General features: G+C 53.4%; 2 protein-coding genes across 9 annotated transcripts in view; one reads left to right on the top strand and one right to left on the bottom strand.

Moving 5' to 3' along the window:
* The window catches only part of SNED1 (sushi, nidogen and EGF like domains 1), an 89047-nt gene extending 76429 nt beyond the window's left edge, over window positions 1-12618 (top strand). For 4 of the 7 annotated variants that reach the window (XR_015255667.1, XR_015255669.1, XR_015255668.1 and 1 more), the window contains 4 exons: window positions 1289-1405; window positions 1919-2006; window positions 6360-7311; window positions 9038-12618. Coding sequence is in view for 3 of the 7 variants with exons in the window: in XM_086720168.1 (XP_086576294.1) it covers window positions 1289-1405; window positions 1919-2006; window positions 6360-6486 (332 nt within the window). In the remaining 4 variants the exon portion in view is untranslated. Of the gene's footprint in view, window positions 1-1288; window positions 1406-1918; window positions 2007-6359 lie in introns of all 7 variants that reach the window. The other 3 variants (XM_086720169.1, XM_086720170.1, XM_086720168.1) reach the window with 3 other exon arrangements.
* MTERF4 (mitochondrial transcription termination factor 4) overlaps window positions 1-18203 on the bottom strand; it is a 69457-nt gene extending 51254 nt beyond the window's left edge. The window contains exons 1-4 of one of the 2 annotated variants that reach the window (XM_025912308.2): window positions 18108-18203; window positions 16506-17001; window positions 14082-14266; window positions 12865-13389 (exon numbers count right to left, since the gene is read on the bottom strand). In XM_025912308.2, the coding sequence (XP_025768093.1) occupies window positions 13030-13389; window positions 14082-14266; window positions 16506-17001; window positions 18108-18128 (1062 nt within the window). In that variant the 5' untranslated portion in view covers window positions 18129-18203 and the 3' untranslated portion in view covers window positions 12865-13029. Of the gene's footprint in view, window positions 1-12864; window positions 13390-14081; window positions 14267-16505; window positions 17002-18107 lie in introns of those variants that run through there. The other variant, XM_086720173.1, reaches the window with a different exon arrangement.

An 18203-nucleotide genomic window follows, 5' to 3' on the forward strand; every position in this document is an offset into this window, starting at 1 on the left:
GCAATAAGTCCAGGAGGGAGATTGTACAGGACAAATGACCTGGTTTCTTTAATAAATGCAGATGGGGGAAAGACGAAAAGTTACAGATTAAAAGAGAGATACATCAAACTAAGGCAGTGTGTCCTTAGGACTCCTAATTAGATCAGACCAGCTGGAAATGACATTTTTAAGATGATCAGGGAAAACCTGAACAAGGACTGCGATTTCTTACAGTACTAAGGAGCTACTGCTGATTTCGCAGAAATAGCGTTGTGCTTACGTAAAAATTTATAAAAATCTGTACATATCAGACACCTGCTATATTTATAGGTGAAATGGTTTCTGTGAACTGCTTCAAAATTCTTCAGTGAGAAATGGGAATAGATTAAATGAGATTGGCAAGATACCAAAGATCCCTGAAGCTGAGCGATGGCTCATGGGGCTCTTCATACTCGACATTTTACAGATTTCTAAGTTTTCAACAATAAAACTTTCTCGTAAAAGCTGACGACTCACCTTTAGCACACCAGGAAAGGCAAGAAGACAAGTCCCAGAGCAGAGTCAGGGGAGGAAGGAGGAAAAGTCGCGTAGATACAGTGAGGAATGAGAACCGGCCAGCACAGAGCCCCCAAGGGCCAGGAGGGCCCAAGGGAGGTGTGAGGCCTGCGGTCAGCACCCAGCCGCGAGGAGGTCTTGAGAAGGGGGCGTGGGAGGAGATGCAGAGGGGACGGGCCTTCTGCTACTGGAAGTGGTGGTTGCGCACAGTTCTCACTCTTTCGTGTTCCTCAATTTTTTAAGTTAAAAAGGAAAACAACAGGCGTCTTGACAAAGCTAAAGAAAAAGAAAACAAAAGACAGGTCTAAGGGAAAAAGCCGGGCCTGGCCCTCCCGGGCAGCAGCACCGACACCCTCTGCCTCCAGCCGCCAGCAGTGCGGTGAGGATGCAGGGGAAGACACCGGCATGGAGGCCTGCAGAGGGCTGGCTGGGGACTTGGGGACAGGCACTGGAGGACAAGGAGGGGGCAGGGTGCAGGGACCAAGTGCAGGGTGGCAGCGGCAGGGACCGCAGGCCGGAGCGGGGCTGGAGTGTCTCTGTACTGCGGGCCCCAGAGTCATCCCCCTCCCTGGAGGTGCAGGCTCAGGGACAAGCACACCGAGGCCAACCTTCCCACCTCTGCTCTCGGACCGCTTGACAGCGGACCACCCCCAGGGCCCGGGAGCGCTGCGGACGGCAGGAGGCAGCCACGGGGCAATGTTGGCAGCCCTTCCTCTGGGGTCCCGGCAACTAACTGCTCATGGCTTGTTCGCAGACACTCCTGGGAACTGTTCAGAAAACCCCTGTCAGAACGGAGGCACCTGCGTGCCAGGTGTGGACACCCACAGCTGTGACTGCAGCCCAGGGTTCAAAGGCAGACGCTGTGAGCTGGGTAAGTCGGGGGCCGCTCCCTCCTGTGGGGACCCAGGTCTCAAATCACCTGTCACAGCCGACTGTGATGGGAACCCTGGGCCCAGGGTGGGCTTGCCACAAGGACCTCCGACCTCCAGGTGCCAGGACGGGGGCCCAGCTTTGGTGCCCCAGACTCCGGTGCCCGGGTAGGGATATTGAGGCGCAGTGAGTTCCGAAGCACCAGGGTGAGGGGCGCTGCCCAGAGAACGGGGGAGGCTGGGGACAGTCAGAAAGCAAGGGACATGGAGCATCCCCAGAGCCAGACATGGTAGCAGGAGGGAGAAGAGCCACCGGCCTCCCCCACTAAGAAGAATCTGGGACTGAAGGTGGGGGGGGTGGGGCGTGGACCAAGTCTCCACAGCAGCTGCTCACCCCCGTGGCCGGGCAGAGCCGACAGCCTGGGGCTGCCAGGAGCCAGGGCAACCCCGCACTTGTGGGAGGGGTGCGACCTCAGTGCCAAGCCTCGGCCCTCTCCCTCCCTCTGTGCCGGCAGCCTGCACCAAGGTGCCGCAGCCCTGCACTAGGCTCTTCTCCGAGACCAAGGCTGTGCCCGTCTGGGAAGGAGGAGCCTGCCACCACGTGTAAGTTTCTCTCCTGCTCTCACCACATTTGTGGAAAGTTCCCGGCTTCCAGAAGTGCTTTCACAAAGCCCAGCTCACCCACCCTTAGAAGCCCCGAGGAGGTCTGGGGGTTGAGGTCACACAGGGGCTTGCACCCTTTCCCTCCATGTAACACATCAGGAAGCTAAAGCAGACGGCTGAATAGCTTGTCGAGTCCGTGCAGGAAACCCTGGTCCCCTGGCTCCTGACCCCTCGGACCTTCCTCTCCCGCACCCTTGAGTGGCATCACCCCACCCCCTCACTGGACGGCAGGGCAACATGTACATCGATGTCAGGAAATGACATCCCCTCCTCTCTGCCTCCGAGCCCCCAGGAAAGATAAGCAACCGCACAGGAGAACGCAAGTCTCCGTCCTGCCATTAGGTCATGACGTTCATGCCTTGGCTTCCCCATCTGTAAAATGGGTTGCAGAGGGAGAGCTGGCCTGGCTCATCTCACAGGACCTTTCTTGCTAACACCCTGTGGCCCTTTGGGTCATACTTACAATGTGTTTGGTTAACAAACACACTCGGCACATGCCCGTGAGCAGAACTGGCCAAAGTCCTGCCCTCGCGATCCTTCCACTTTCGACGAGACAGGACACCAGCAGCAGGAGCATGTTATGTAGGGCTGGGGAAAAGATGAACAGGTGGGGCCAGGAGAGCCAGGGTTGGGGGACGGGGAGGGGCCGGCTGCAGCATCACACAGGGTGTCAGGGGAAGCCTCGTGGAAACACGACATTGAACAGACACGGAGGGGGTGAGGGATACCTGAGGGGAGAACATTCCAGAAAGTCAAAATATCAGTCGCCAAGGCCCTAAGCCAGGAACATGTCCGCCTGTCTGAGGACCGGCAAGGAGGCCAGTGGGGCTGGAGGGGAGCCAGGGGAAGTGGTGGTCAGGTGGGCCAGCAGGAACCCAGCAGGGTCCTGGAGGCCCTTGGAAGGACGCTGGCATGTGTTCGGAAACGGGGAGCTACTGAGGATGCCGAGCAGAGGAGTGACCTGTTCGGTTACGTGTCTAAAGATCACTCTGGATGGGACGCGGGAAGGCCGGGTAGGTTTGCTCTGAACGTGGACAGGAAGCCAGGCCTCACACACGGCAGGAGCTACAGGGGTGCTGAGCTGCACTGGCGCCCGTGGATCCATGTGCGCAGACCGTGTGAGTTTGGTTCTGCGGAACGGCAGCCCTAACCTGCAGCGTCCCCCACCTTCCAACTGAGCCAGAGACACCGGTGCCTGCTAGGCCCACCCACCTGTCAACAGCTCTCCGTCCTCTCACCTTAACCACGTGCCTGGACGTGACTTTCTCGTGTTCAGCACGTGGGGGTCTCGCTTTACATCCAGTCTGACGCCTCTGGTCTTTATTGGGGTGTTTACACCATCCACATGTTGCCGTGATGACCGGCGTGACTGGGTTTAAATCCACCATATTGCTGTGCGTTTTCTATTTGTCCCATCTGATCGCTGTTCCTTTCTCTCCCTTTTCCTGCCTACATTTGGACCAGTTACTTCTTAGGATTCTGTTTTACCACTGCGGTTGGTTTACTGGTAATACTTGTTCGGTCGAATGTTCTGTGGTGACCATGCCTATGGGATCCACAATATGCATTTTCAACTCAGCACAACATACCTTTAACTGCTGCCACACGAGCTCAGATGATGGAAGGCTCCGGCTACGGCAGGCTCACTTCCCCTCAGGCCGTCAACGACCGTAGCCGGACGCTTTACTTCCACAGTCTGAACCATACAGTATGGTGTGCCGGCTCTCAAAGGACAGTTACCTTTTTAAAACCTGTTGAGAGTCAAGTCTCTTGTTCTCCCTTCCGTGTTCATCCCCAGCACCTGGTATTCCTTCCTACAGACCTAAGACGCCCTCGGGCACCATTTGCCTGAACAACTTCCTGTGGCCCCTCTCACAGTGCAGGCCTGCTGGCGATGAACTCTCTCTGCTTTTGTCTGGAAAGGGTTTATTTCACCTTCGTTTTTGAAGGATGTATTTGCTGAATATAGAATTCCTGGCTGACAGTTGCGTTTTTCCTTTTGGCGCTTTAGAGTGGCCCCTCCTTGTCTTGTGACTTGCATGGTCTCAGGAAGACTGCACTCATTTTTTTTTTTTTTTTAATGCTTATTTATTCTTGAGACAGAGAGACAGAACTCAAGTGGGAGAGGGCAGACAGAGAGAGAGAGACAGAGAGACAGAGACAGAATCCGAAGCAGCTCCAGGCTCTGGGCTGTCTGCACAGAGCCCAACACGGGGTTCGAACTCACAAACCAGGAGCTCGTGACCTGAGCCGAAGTCGGACATTTACCAGACTGAGCCACCCAGGTGCCCCAGGCTGCACTCACTCTTCTCCCCCAGTGTGACGTGGCACCCCCCCACCCCCACCCCCCACGGCTGCTCTTATTCTCTTCTACCGTCTCTGGGAAACTTGAGTGTGCTGCATTTGGACGTGCTCGTGTACATGGTTTTGCTCTCAGGAGTTTGTTGGGCTTCTTGGATCTCTGGGGTTCGGGCCCTTATTCTTCAGGTATTCTTAGCGTCCCTCCATTTCTCTCCTGTCCCGTGACTCCAATCATGCAGGTGCTACACTGACATAGTCCCTTCAGCTCCCCAAGGTGCTTTTCATCATTCCCAGCCTTTCTTCTACTTCACTGTAGATCGATTCCACAGCTGTGCCTTTGAGCTCCATGATCTTTCCTTCCGCACGGTCTCACCTGCCATCAATCCCACTCACTCAGCAAAATCTTCACTTCGTCATCTCTGGAGATTCAATCCAGTCTTTTCACATGTCTTTCCTCTCCATCCTCACTGCTTCTGTTTTCCTTCAGATCACAGAACATATGGGAGCAAATCTGTGACACGTTTTATGGTCCTTGTCTGGTCTTCCTGCCATTGCGCTCCCGTGTGAGTGTCTTTCTATTCAATTATTGTTTGCTGTTCACGGGTCACATTTTCTTGATACTTTGTATGAGTCTTTGAATGTCTTGTAATTTTTTGTTGGATGCCGGACATTGTGAACTTTATGTTACTGAGTGCTAAGTTTTTTGTGTGTGTATTTCCAAGAACCTTAGTTATGTTCTACAAGGCAGCTGATTTTAGTTTGATCTTTCTGAAGGCTGTTTTAGGGTGATTTGTGTTCATTTTCCCTCCTTCTAAACCATGGTCTTTCTGGAGCTTCTAGTTTATGGATAGAAGATTGCTCTAGCTCAATTGTTCAGCTTCTCGGTAGTTCCCCCTGCCCAGCCTCAGGGGACCTACCACATGTGTGCACAGCTTAATTTTCAAAGGGACCCTTCTCCAGGCTTCAGCTCGCCCTCTACATAGCTCCCTCCTCCCCAGTGCTCTGCCCCACAGACCACAGCTGCCTCTACCTCAATTCTCACATTGTTCCCTCAACTCAGTGTGACCACTGCTTGGCTCCCACGCGCCTCCCCCCCCCCCCCCAACTGCCACCACCCTGCAGTGCGGTCCAAAACATGCCTCCAGACTGAATTCAGGGGTTACAGGGCTCATTTCATATGTCCCTTGTCTCAAGGACCACAGTCTTGCACTGTATGTTTTCTAACATCTGAAAACTGCTGCTTACATTTTGTCCAGTTCTCCGGTTGTTCGTATTGGGGGGTTCACTCCAGATCTTGTTACTCCCTGATGGCCACAACTGTGAGACTTAACCAAAGGCTTTAAGTCCCAAGGGCTCTCCTAGACTGAACATGAGTTGGAGGTCTGCCCATCACACTCCCTGGATCTCCCTTTCCAACAGCTCTGACATTTGAGAGCTTTAACAACAAACACTTTCCTGTTCATTATTGTCTACAAATCTGTGAGAGGTAACACAAATAATTCCCGTTTCACACAAAACTGAGGCCTAAGTTCCAGACACACACTCCAAATAGACTAGTTAATAAATGGGAGGCAGGGCTGGAGTCTACACTGTCCATGACAAGCACCTGCATCTTCAAGGCTCTCAAACTTCTCCAAGAACTGCCCCTAAGACAGAAAAGTCGTACTGTATCAAGGCTTCAGCAAAACACGTGCTTGAAATTTCTCCTCTCATGTCTTAATGTCGTTATTTTGCTCACATTTCTCAAAATGCACATTTAAAATGGGTGTATCTTATGTAAATTATGCCTCAGGGCAGTCAATTTTTTTTTAATTGTATGACTTTTATGTTGGACATTTTATTACATCCACGTGAGATAAAGTTTTATTTAGAAAATAACGACCTGTCCCTCGAACACGTGCACGGTCACTGCGGGCCCGTGAAGCCTAGGTGAGGCAGCTGGGCAACGTCCTGCTCTAGTTTCTGGCTTCACAGAACTTTCTCGTGACACAGGTATAAGAGAGTCTACAAGGTGCACCAGGACGTCTGCTTCAAAGAGAGCTGTGAAAGCACGAGCGGCAAGAAAACCCCGAGCAGGTGCCACCTCAGGGGGGAGGCCCACACGGTGTTCTGCGTATAGCTCACAGGGTAACGGGGCAAAGGTGGCCCTGGGGACAGAGCGCCGTGGGCTGCCACGGTCCTGTGGGCTGAGCCAGGCTGTCTCGTGTGTTTGTCCAAATGTCCAGCCCCGTATGGACACTCCACTTAGAAACTGTGTGCACGTATGTGTGCACCTGAACACGCACAGACTGGTCAAGCCAGGCATGGTGGGTGTGGGGGAGACCACACGGTGGGTGCTTAGAGGGTCTCTGGTTATGCATGTTCACACAGTACCTGTGGTTCACACAGTACCTGTGAATTGGGAAGCAGGGGACATCACTGACAGGTGCACATATGTAACTGCAAATATAGTAAATCTCTACTTTTTATTTACTCACAGCCAGGTTCTTTCCCCAAAGGGCCCCAGGGACTCACAGGAGTTATTACATAATGTACTGCCCGAGTACATTATATGCTTCCCAAACAGAAGAGTCCTCACCCCAGTCGCTCCGACAGACCAACCAGTAACCACACACCTTAGCTTTTGCATTACTGACTGTCAGGGAAAGACTGCAGTGTGCAATTCGACACCTGCTTGGCCAAATATGTCCCTGTCCCTTCCACTCTCCTTCTCCTCCCTGTGACTCACAGCCGGTCAAGTGGGTGCACAGACACTAAAATGCTAGTCTCTGCATCAGCGCCTCGCTAACTGTGTTCCCCAAAATGGAATATACCTGAGCCAAAGAAGGGACCCCAGCAGGCAGCCTGGGCTCCAGGTACACAGTTTCTTTTCTGTTAAACCGCCTTTTTCTATTTCAGGAAACAAAGTAACAACAGTCCGACACTGAAGAAATCTTAGGTACAGGTATGTTTCCCACCCCGGCTGGGTGGCTGGTGGAGCCGCTGGGAGGTCGGAGGGGCTGGCCCGGCAGGCGGGCTCCGGGAGGGCTGCCATGTCCTCGGGGCCCAGCTGTACCCTATTACAAACCCCCAGACCAGGGGGTTCAGAACTCTCTGAGGGGGCTACAACGGGAGAGAAAAAACAAATACCCAAGGCCTCCGAATACACATAAACCTGGTAGAGATGCACCTGGGAGTGAGCACGAGTCTCACTCTACCTCAAGCAAATGGAGAAACGCCTCCCAGCCCCCCAGCAGCAGCAGCAGCAGGGGGCAGGACTGACGGGGGCTGCCGTGAGGGGTGGCGGCAGGTGGGGAGCTGGGAAGGGAGGGTGGTCAGAGGGGCCTGGGGAGACGCAGACCCAGGGGCGCAGGGGTTCAAAGGAGGGCTCCCAGACTCCGTGAATGGCGATACGTTGAAAGAAAAAATGGGGTGAGGGACCTCGATCACGTAACTTTGGGGAGGTCCTGACGACTCCCTCACTGGGCAATTCCCAATGGACGCAGAAATCCTGAGCATTCGGAATCCTGGAATGGAAGAAACTCTCTAGCCCTATTCTTGTTTGATCTGGCATTTCCCAAACTCCCCTGGAAACTCCACGCCACCCGGCTTACTCGCCACCCATAAACTCTGTCCAAGTCTTCCTAACAGGGACATATCGGGTTGAACCACGAAGACCCGTCTGCAGCCCAGAATCAGTCCCACGCTGAGCGTCACCGGGAATAAGGTGGCACACCCCCCCCCACCCCCACCCCCACCCCGGGCAGCTCACTCCTCCTGCTCCGTAAGTGAGCCTCCCGAGTCCATCCTCCTGGTGTTGAGAGGAAAGTGAGGCACCTCAGGGAACAGGCAGCTTCAGCACAGGCTATACCGTCTTATGGACTGAGGAGATGGAGGAGGAATGTTTCTCAGAGCCTTTCCAAACAAGCAGAAGCAAAAGAGCCTCGCAGGGGAGGCGCCACCACAGGAAGTGCGTCCACCCCAGCCAAGCGGGGAAAGCCGAGGCTGGGGTCTGCACAGCGCGGCCTTGGCAGCCGTCCCCGGGCCGACTTCTCAACAAGCCTCTGCGTTCAGCTTGTCTACCCAAAAGCATCATTCCCCTCCCATTTCATACCCCACAGACACACAATGCAACACACGCCCCACGGCTCGCGAGCAATTTGCTACCGGGACAAGAACCCGCAAGTATAGCTTGGGTCTGAAACCTTTGTATCACAGTAAGTCACCTGAAAGAATAGTACCTTTCTCTAAAACTCAACAAGTCCATTAGTATAAGAACAAATCAGAAACCCTCAATTAACTCCCAGATCATCAAATACTAGCTTCCAGGACACCCATTCTTCAAACAATGGAGAAAACACCACCAACAGGAGTTCATTTCAATCCAGAGCAACAAGGGACAGCCTGTGTCTTCAGAGCCAAAATTCAAGGGCATCGCCTAACGGAAGGGAGCAGCCGGCGGCCTGCGGTGCCGCCCGAACACCCCTACCGCGGGGTCGTGCAGCCAGAGCTCCTCGGCACACCTGCCCTCCCCCTGCTGAGTGTTGGAGAGCTCAGCGAGGCTCTGATGCGACAGGAACACGGGGCCACCTGGGGGCGGGGACCGAGCACCGCTAGGGGAACAGGAAGCTGCGTCTTAAAGAGGTATGGGTATCACTCTCCTCACGCCCCGTTCTCTTTCTCCTTCAAAGGATTCAGGACGTCCTTGTTACACTCCATCAACCTCGTGAGCTTCCAGAGCCCAGAAAGACAGGGCTAAAAGTGGACTGAGACGGGCGCCTGAGACATCAGGTCCTGGCTAGCGCCCGAACCCTCTGCAGCTTCCCTCCCCCGCCTCTACGAGACAGACGGCCAAGGCCACGCCAGGGACGCCCTCTGGGCTGAGTCACCTCCAGGCTCCGCGACACTTCTAGCAGCCCGTGCTGTAAGCCCGGCTGCCGTTTCCTACGGGGACAGCCCAGGCATCGGCCCGGATAAGCGAGGCAGCCAGCCAGGAACGCTCCTGCGACATCCAGACACCTGCTCTGGGACTCCGAGGTCGGGGGGCAGTTCTCCCCCGGAGACCTCACAGTCACGCTGAGGACGAGCGGCTCTCAAGCCCCCCAGGCAGAGGCGGCGGCGCCAGGAAGGGGCTGCGATGAGGCGCCACCGCGAGGGAAGCCGAGGGCTGGGTGCCCGTCGGACCCTCCTCCACCATCGCCCCCGCTCGTCTGCTGCAGGCGCAACCCGGCACCCGGCCCAGCAGATTGGGAAGAGAAAGTACAATAAATACGAAGATGGGGTTTACACACTTCCAGCCTCCAACCCTTTCCCAAACAGTGACTATTTTTGGCTCCGTGGACCAGACGGTCTCCGCGGCAACGACTCAGCTCCGCGTTCACAGCAGCGCTGCCACAGACGTGTGACCGGACGGGTGTGGCTGTGTTCCAGTAAGACCTCATCTACCCACTTGGCTAAGCCCCGCTCGATCGGGTCACCCAGGCCTCAGTCTCGCGCAGAGAAAGCCATGCCCCGATGACGCACCTCGGCAGCAAAGACCCCAGAGCTGCACGGAAGCCCCGCGCGAGCCCCCCAATTCGGGAAGCCGAGGGGGTACCCACGGCGCACAGCAGGGGCTCCTTCCTCCTCTTGGGGCCGGGTGCCACAGAGACCTGATCACGCCGGAGATGCTCAGCCCGTGCCTTGAGCGACACTGCTGTAGGCAGTCGGCTCGCGGCCGTTCACACACTTCGTCTCTGCAAACAGGGGGCCATGCAGCCTCGCCACATATGCCTTCCAGAGTCTTCTACCAGCAGTCTTCTCCCTGAGGAGGCCAAAAGCAAGCAAGCCAACCCACCTCGAGTCGCGTACATTTTAGGAGCCGACCCAACGTGAACTCGAGCCCCTGGGCGCCTCCCACAGACACTGCCCCAAGTCTGCATTCCAGCACAGAGAGGGCTCCTTCCCGTCATCTTTTCTAAAAACACTTTTTTGAAGAGTTAGAGTATATTTTAGGCTTTTTGTTTTCATTAAAATTTTGTGTGCATATGTCTGTGTATTATGCGATTTGTCCTTTTCAGAAAGGAAAGACGGTCATTTCAAGAGCGTCCCCAGTGACCCAGGCCCGCCTGGAGAAGACGGGGGAGCTCATTGCGGGCTCCGGCACTGGGGGAGTGAGAGGAGACCACGTACAGACACGCGTACTGCTGACTTCTGCTGTGTCCCTGGGACCTGTCGCTGTGTGCCTACGGAAAGCTACAGCATCACCAGCAAGTGGCGAGATCAAGTGATATCACTGGAAAAGTAGATGAAACTTTCTACTGCGATGCTAATGACCTCAAGCCCCTCAGCCGTGAGGCGAACACTAGCGTTTCAGTTTTTAACTCAGAAACGTTTGTTTCTACAAGAAACAGTCTACTGAATCCTGAGCTTGGTGGCGTCTTATGATGAACTCATCGTGATGTTTTACAAATCTAGTAAGTCTAGTAAAAACATCTCCTGATGCTAAAGGAATCACAATTCATCCTGGAAACATTCTAAATGAGACACTGCTTTTTTCACACAGTTCTTTCACAAAACTGTAGCGTCTTCCTCGAACATACACTCAAACTCCACCTGAAGAAATTAGTAATAATGCAAATCAGAAAATTATCAGGTGCGTAGAAATTTATTTCTGCATCAAAATGCAAGGAGCAATCATGAATTGCTAGGTTAGCCATTCCAGTCATAGAAATTTGTAATTCTACTTAGTCCCCCGACTGGACACAAAAGCCCATCTGAGGGAGAGTACTGGTCACTCGGACGCCACAAAACAGAAAAGTGAAAACGCCAGCAGAGTGAAACGCTCTCGTTTTCACATAACCTTGCCCACGGCCGAGAACCCAGTGAAGACAAAACCTTCCTTCCGCCGCCGCACGTGGGCTGCCACAGAAGCAATCCCTCACCCATCCTGCTGCTCTCCCTCCGGCAAACCCAGGGCCAGCCACCTCCAGCAGCTGCCTTGGCAGGGACTCTCCTGCCGGCCAGCTACTGCCACGACACTGGCCTCCGACACCACACAGGGACTCACTGAGCTACTTTCCTTCCGCCGAACGTGGCTCTGTGTGGTCACGCTCACACATGAGCCCGGAGAAAACAGAAGTACCTTGGTGCTGAGTCCCCACAGCAAACAGAGCTCAGACTACAAGAACACTCCAGTGCATGGGGGAACGGAACGCAAACACGCAGCTACTGACTTTTCTCTTAAATACAAGAAATGTAACAAACATAAGCCTGCTTACAATCCACCGGACCAGGCTTTAGAGCTGCTCCTTGGCCACGGCCCCGCTGACACCCCAGCTGGATGGTTCTGCAGTGAGGCCATCACGGGCCTGGCAGGATGTTGAACGGCAGCGCTCGCCTCCACTAGATCCCAACGGCGCCCTCCCTTGGTCCTAACAACTGAGACGTTCTCAGATGTTGCCAGACGTTCCCTGGGGTCAAGATCGCAACAGGTGGGAACCGCTGCCCCACAGGATTCCTGCACAGTCTCTGCTGGAAAAATAAGGCCGAGCACCAGAACTTTCACATGGTTGTTAAAATGCTGCCAAGACCTGGATTTTGGTTGCATCACCAACAATGTCTTCTGCGTCACCAACCCCGTGCTGGCTCCCCCGAAGGGAGGGACACCAGGACGTTCTGAGGTGCACCAGCCCTCCCTCGCGGAGCCCAGACCATCAGGGCCGGGCCTCTACCTCAGAGATGACTTCTATCACATTCCGCTCTTTAAATCACCCCTGAGGCCCACCGGGTTCCCCGAGGGGACTCCCAGCACCATGCTGTCGTGGGGCCCCCTGAAGGAGACCAGGTCCCGCCCCGCCAAAGACCCCGTGTGACTCCTCTTCTCCTCTGGTCTCAGGAGCCACTGTGTGAAACGGGCGATAGGGAGATGACATCAGACTGCCCCAGCCCCTTCCTGTTCTGGCGCACTCCAGGCCACATTCCTGTGGCCGCCAGAGCCTTCAGGCCTGGATGTGGCCCACCGGCCGTGAGCTCGGCCTCGCAGGCAAGCCAACTTTCCTGAGAGGTCAGAGCCAGGGCCTCGTCCTCACAGACATAGAGAGCAGCCCCCCAACCCTCCAATGGCAACAAGAAGCTGTGCGAGATGAAAACACACATCACTAACAACTCCCTTCACGCTGCCGGATGCTGAATGCAGTTAGGAAGCAATATGTGTGGATGGAAAACACGAGTGTTTCTGTGGGAAACCGGCTACTTGTTTTCATAGAATAAAGTGCTGTGATGTACAAAAGCCTCCCTGCCTGCTCATAATTGTATCTTTATCACTAGAAGGAAATATATATTGACTCGAACCAGAGGGAGGAACCCCATTCCCCACAATCATGGAATCATCACCCACGTATGTAACAGAGAAAAAAACAAAACCGGATGTTGAGATACTCAGTCCCCCTGAGTTTAACAGCTCAGAGTAACTCTCATTCAGGATGGAACAGGGCCCTCCCCACAGAGATCCGACGACAGATCAAACTAATGCAGTTCCTTCTTAGTCTGACCTGCTTCTCAGGTGATTTATAACAATGTTTTCACTAGAAGACCAGTTTTAGAAGGAAAAATAACCTGAGAAGATCCAAGTGAAGCTCTCAAGAGCTCTGAGAAAATTAAAACATTCTTGGATATCTATGGGCTCTTCACTCCTGTCCTTCCATCACTCCTCCTCCTCTTCCTCTTTCTCCTCCTCCTCTTCCTCGTCCAGACTTAAGCTTTTATGGTCAGGCATGGGGCTCTCGGACTTCTCTTCCTCCTCCCGAGCAAAGAGCTTCTTAAAAACTTCAAACTCCTCAGCAGAAGAACAGGCTGTCCTGGCCAGAAACTCAGCTTCTGACACTCTGAGGATGTCCTTGAGTAAAGGATTGGGGACCTGGGTCTGGCCCTTCTTATCAGGGGTTTGGTACCGTCCTAGGCGCTCGAGGAACACATGTCTCTGCTTGATCTTGGTGATGGAATACTGCAGCAAGTCGGTCCTCACCACGTCCGCGTGCTTAACCCCCATCCTGAAATAGGCATACTGGAGACACAGACACAGTTAGGAGGCCCAGGCACAGTGACTTACAACCGGCCCTTCTACGGTCCATAATCGCCTCAAGCTGTCCAAACGCACTCACAAAGGGCCGCCCAACTAACAGTGGCAGGACACTCCATGACGCCCGGCAATTATGTGACGACTGAGTTTTCAAAACATTTTCAAATTCATATTGAGAAAAATTTAGCAGAAAATAAAGGGACAAGGGAGATAAATTCAGTTCTGTTTTTCTCAGGGAAAAAACCGTGAGTATGGAAAGAACAGGCAAAAAATTCAGAAAACATCTAACAATTTGACCTAAGTTGTCATAATTGTTACCCAAAAGTTGGGACAACTGTCACAATTATACTTCTAAAATCAACATGCAGAATAGGTTCTAAAGAAAGGAAGATTTTCAGCTCTTTTTAAATTAGCTATTTCAAGCAGAGGCCCCGTTTGGCCCCCAGGAGTGAGACTGGGTGACCCCCCATCAATGGCAGAAAAACTGCAGAACCGGTCCTACATAAAGGGGTGAAAGACCAGAGGCCGATTCTCTCTGGCTCCTGCAAAGAGGATCTAAGCCCCTCGCCTCATCCACTCACCCTCAGGGCGCCTGAGGCCTCCCTCGGTGGAGCGGCCCCTCCCTACAGCTGAAGCACTGGCTGTCCCTTCCCAAACCCCTGACCAGGCACCCTCACCTGGAACTTGTACTCCAGTTCACCGGGGTCCTCCTGAAGAACATACGGGCACCTGTGCAAAATCCTGGTCACCTGCTGTACCGTGAAAAGACATTTCTCCTTGAGAACTCCGACAATGCTGTCGATGTCCCTCTGGTGCATGGTGAAGATTTCAGGGCAGCAGAGAAGCACCGTCTTGAGTTTCCCTGCAGAACATAAAAAAGGGCAAGTGCATCATTTCAGGATAGTCCAGAAAACCAAGGGCTCGCTACACCCAAGCCAGCATTTAAAACACGGACCAGGGTGCTCTCCTCCACGAGTGACAGCGTCCACTGCCCGCCCAGGAGCGCCAGAACGACACATCTCCTCACCGACTCTCTCTCACTTCTGAGACTCACCAACCTTCCCTCCCTGATAGAAAGAGGGGGCCTCTTGCTGGCCTCCCGGCTGAAAGCCACTAACCTCACATTCTCGGCTTCCTCCTCTTGCCCCCTTCCTCTAAAGAACTTCACGGTGGGGGAGTGGGGGGTTAGTGCACCTGGGTGGCTCATTTGGCTGAGTGTCTGACTCTTGATTTTGGCTCAGGTCATGATCCTATGAGATACAGCCCCACGTCGGGCTCTGTGCTGAGCGTGGAGCCTGCTTCAGATTCTTTCCCTCTGCCCCTCCCCTGCTCATGCACAATCTCTCTCCAAAATTTAAAAAAAAAAAAAAAAAAAAAAACTTCACAGGGGATTTACGGAAAGATGAGACAGTAAGATGAGACAGTAGTTTCCCCCACACTGGGGCTTTGGATTGATGTTTCCTTCCATAATAAAATAGAAGCACTGACAAGCAACGTTCCTAAGATCTGGGAGCCTAAACTCCATGAAAAGGACTTCCATGATAATAATTAATGTAATAATAAGAATACTCATGATGTGTAGCCATAAACACTGATGTCCTAGTTAGTGAAGTGACCATACATTATATCCAAATTAGGGCAATTCTGAGTGAAAGAGGTCCTATTAACAAATGCATTAGGGTAACTGGTAACTGAGATTACCCTACGCAAACTGGGGCATATGGTCTTTTTTTTCTTTTCTTTGAGGGGGGAGGAGTGAGGAGGGGCAGATAGAGAGGAAGAACATCTTTTTTTTAATATTTAAAGTTTATTTATTTTGAGAGAGAGAAAGAGAATAAGGAGGGAGGGGCAGAGAGGGACAGAGAGAGAGGGACAGAGAGAGAGAGAGAGAGAATCTCAAGCAGGCTCCAAGCTGTCAGCACAGAGCCCGACGTGGAGTTCGAACTCACAAACCACGAGATCATGACCTGAGCTAAAGATGGACACTTAAACCGACTGAACCACCCAGGCACCTCCGAGCTTTGTAATTTATAATCATAACATACAAAGTCTTAAATTTAGCCTTTTAGATTATACCACAACAGGTAATCCAGTAAGAGAAAGAGAGAAGACTACCTTCTTCCTTATCTTCTAGAGGAGGTCCGTAGAGATCCTCTGAAATAGTAGATCCCTAAACCTTCTGTCGCCCTCAACAATATATTACCAGTAACAGTCAAAAATGACAAAAAAGAACAGTGGTCCTCCGCTGGTCAAAGTAGGTAAAGATCCTTGGAGACGCTCATGGACCCCTAACCCCCTTCTCCTAAAGGCCCATAAAGAGATCCAAGGAAATTCAAGAATCCTTGGGGCACCTGGGTGGCTCAGTCAGTTAAGTGTCCAACCTCAGTTCAGGTCATGGTCTCGAGGTCTGTGACTTCGAGCCCTGTGTCAGGCTCTGTGCTGACAGTTGGGAGCCTAGAGCCTGCTTCAGATTCTGTGTCTTCCTCTTTCTCTGCACCTCCCCTGCTTGCGCTCTCTTTCTCACTCTCTCTAAAATAAATAAACAAAAAAAAAAAAAGAAAGAAAGGAATTCTAGAATCCTTGAGGTGTGAATCCTGTTGGGGATAGGGGAGGGGGTGGGGGACGTGGTGGAGGGAACAGTCACTCCTCAGTTTCCTAGGAGTTTGGGAAGATCTCGTTTTCCACAGCAAATCAAGACACCTTGTTGGAATGCACGTCTTTACCAGGGCCTCTGTAAGCCTTTGGCTCTACGTCATACAGACACAAAGCACTAAGACCACTTCACGTTAAACATCAAAAACGCCATAGACACACATGTATCAGTATCACATACTGACATCTATCTGCTGGGCATGAGCATGTAGTACGTGCTCTAGATGCCAGGGGCCCCACAGTGAGCACACCAGACAAGAGTCCTGGCCTGTCCCCCCTTCCCTCCGGCAGTGCCATCCAGAGGTCACTCCTCTTTCTCACCTCCGAACCAAATCACGTGTTATTCTCAAGGACGTTCCCCAGAAGCCCCCCTAGTCCATCCCACCTGGGCTACTCATCCCCCAACCCCGAGTCCTCGGCGTCGTCCACGAAATCAGCACTTCCGGTACCTTCTCCAAGCCCAAGCTTCCGCAGGTAACTGGAGCGTTTCCTCATCTGCATTATAGGCAGCTTCAGCAGCTCAGGGCTTTTCTTTAGGGCCACATACACAGGCTCTGGGTTCAAACCCAAGAGTATTAATTCTGAAATGATGTCCAGCAACTGTTGGGGGGGCACAGTTGGCCACATACTGAGCAATTCATTAACGTGGATGTCACTGAAACCCATGTCCAGGAGGGCACTGATGACGTTCTCTCGCTCTAAGAACCCTCCAGCCACAGGAGTCCTCTGCTTCTCAAGGGGGTCCGGGGTGAGATCTGTCCTGCACTCTGGTTCCCGCACATACTTTTTGGGTTCCACGCAGGATACCTTCTGGAGGTCCCCTCCATTGGAGGCTGTGGTCAGTAGACACAACAACGACGCAGACGTCCTTTTCTGTTCTCCGAGAGGAGTCTGCCTAGCAACATGCGCCCAGGTGAGGGGGATCAGGCGGTGCCAGTCAAAGACCTACGAGACAGAGTACCAATGGGGAATAAATTCCTCACTACCCCAATTTAACAGACATCACAGGGCTCCTGAGCCAGGTTACCTAGTGCCTCGGTCCCACATAAGCACAGCAGCCTTTGTAAGCAATCTGCAGAACCGTACCTGAACCTAAAAAAGCCCGCAGAGAAGGAAGTTCACATACAGACAGCAGAGTACTGCAAGGGCACAGAGGTCAGAGAGCCAAGCAAGTGTCCGCCAGCTTTTGTCACTGTAACTGAGGGGGCAGGGAGGAACAGAACTAGAAAGGGTGTCTGTGCGTGGGGTACTTTTGCTCTACCCCTAAGGTTCAGGGCTTGGGGGGGGGGGGGGGCGTGCAAATTTAACTGAAAACAGACAAACAGGAAGATTAAAAACCAAAGTTTATTCATAGGCATGGAGCTGCTCACAGAAGGGGTAGCTTTCTATACGGTAAAATTAGGGCCTAACTTAAGGAGGAGGCAGCGTCTATGGGAAGAACAAATGGGGGATAAGCAAGTGTGTAACAATGTTTGTTTACGCAGATGCAAGTGGTCTCTCGTTTTCTTCTTGGCCATAAAACTACCCAGGACAGAAAAACATGAAGCCTGTTTTACCAGTGAGATAAGGGAATCTCCCAGAAACCCTTCTGCAGCTGCTGTATCCTAAATACAATAGTTGAAAACAACTTCCGTGCCACCCCTGGGGGTCTGAGTTGGCGTCCACACCTCAAAGATGTGGACCTCACACTAGTGTGCAGATTCATCGACCTAAGTCCACTCCGTAGAATCAGCCTGACGGCCAAGGTGCACACACACAACTCCCGCCCGCCTCGAACGGCTCGGCGGTGCTGGCCACGCGAGGCAGACCCCGCAGTCGCCGCCCGCGCACTCAACACCCTACCCTCCCCACCCCGACCCGCAGCGCTCGCAGGCGTCCACCGGGGTCGCCGCCCGGCCGCCCGCCCTCCCCTCCGCCGGGTTCGGCCCCGGATGCCACCCCGCGCGACAGCGCGCCGCGGCCCACGCGGGTCACCGGCCCCCGAGTAAGGCTCCACCCGGCGGCGGCTCGTCTGCGACCGCGCGGATCCCCGGCACCGGGTGCCACCTCACCTGCCTGCCGAGCGCCGCCATAGCGCGGAGGCGGCAGCGACCCTGGCGCCGGAAACCGGCCCTCACTGGTCCGCGCTTCCGCCCTCGCGAGCCCTC

This window comes from Puma concolor, chromosome C1, assembly GCF_028749965.1.
Source record: "Puma concolor isolate L17-30 chromosome C1, mPumCon1.1.hap2, whole genome shotgun sequence".
NCBI classification, from domain to species: domain Eukaryota; kingdom Metazoa; phylum Chordata; class Mammalia; order Carnivora; family Felidae; genus Puma; species Puma concolor.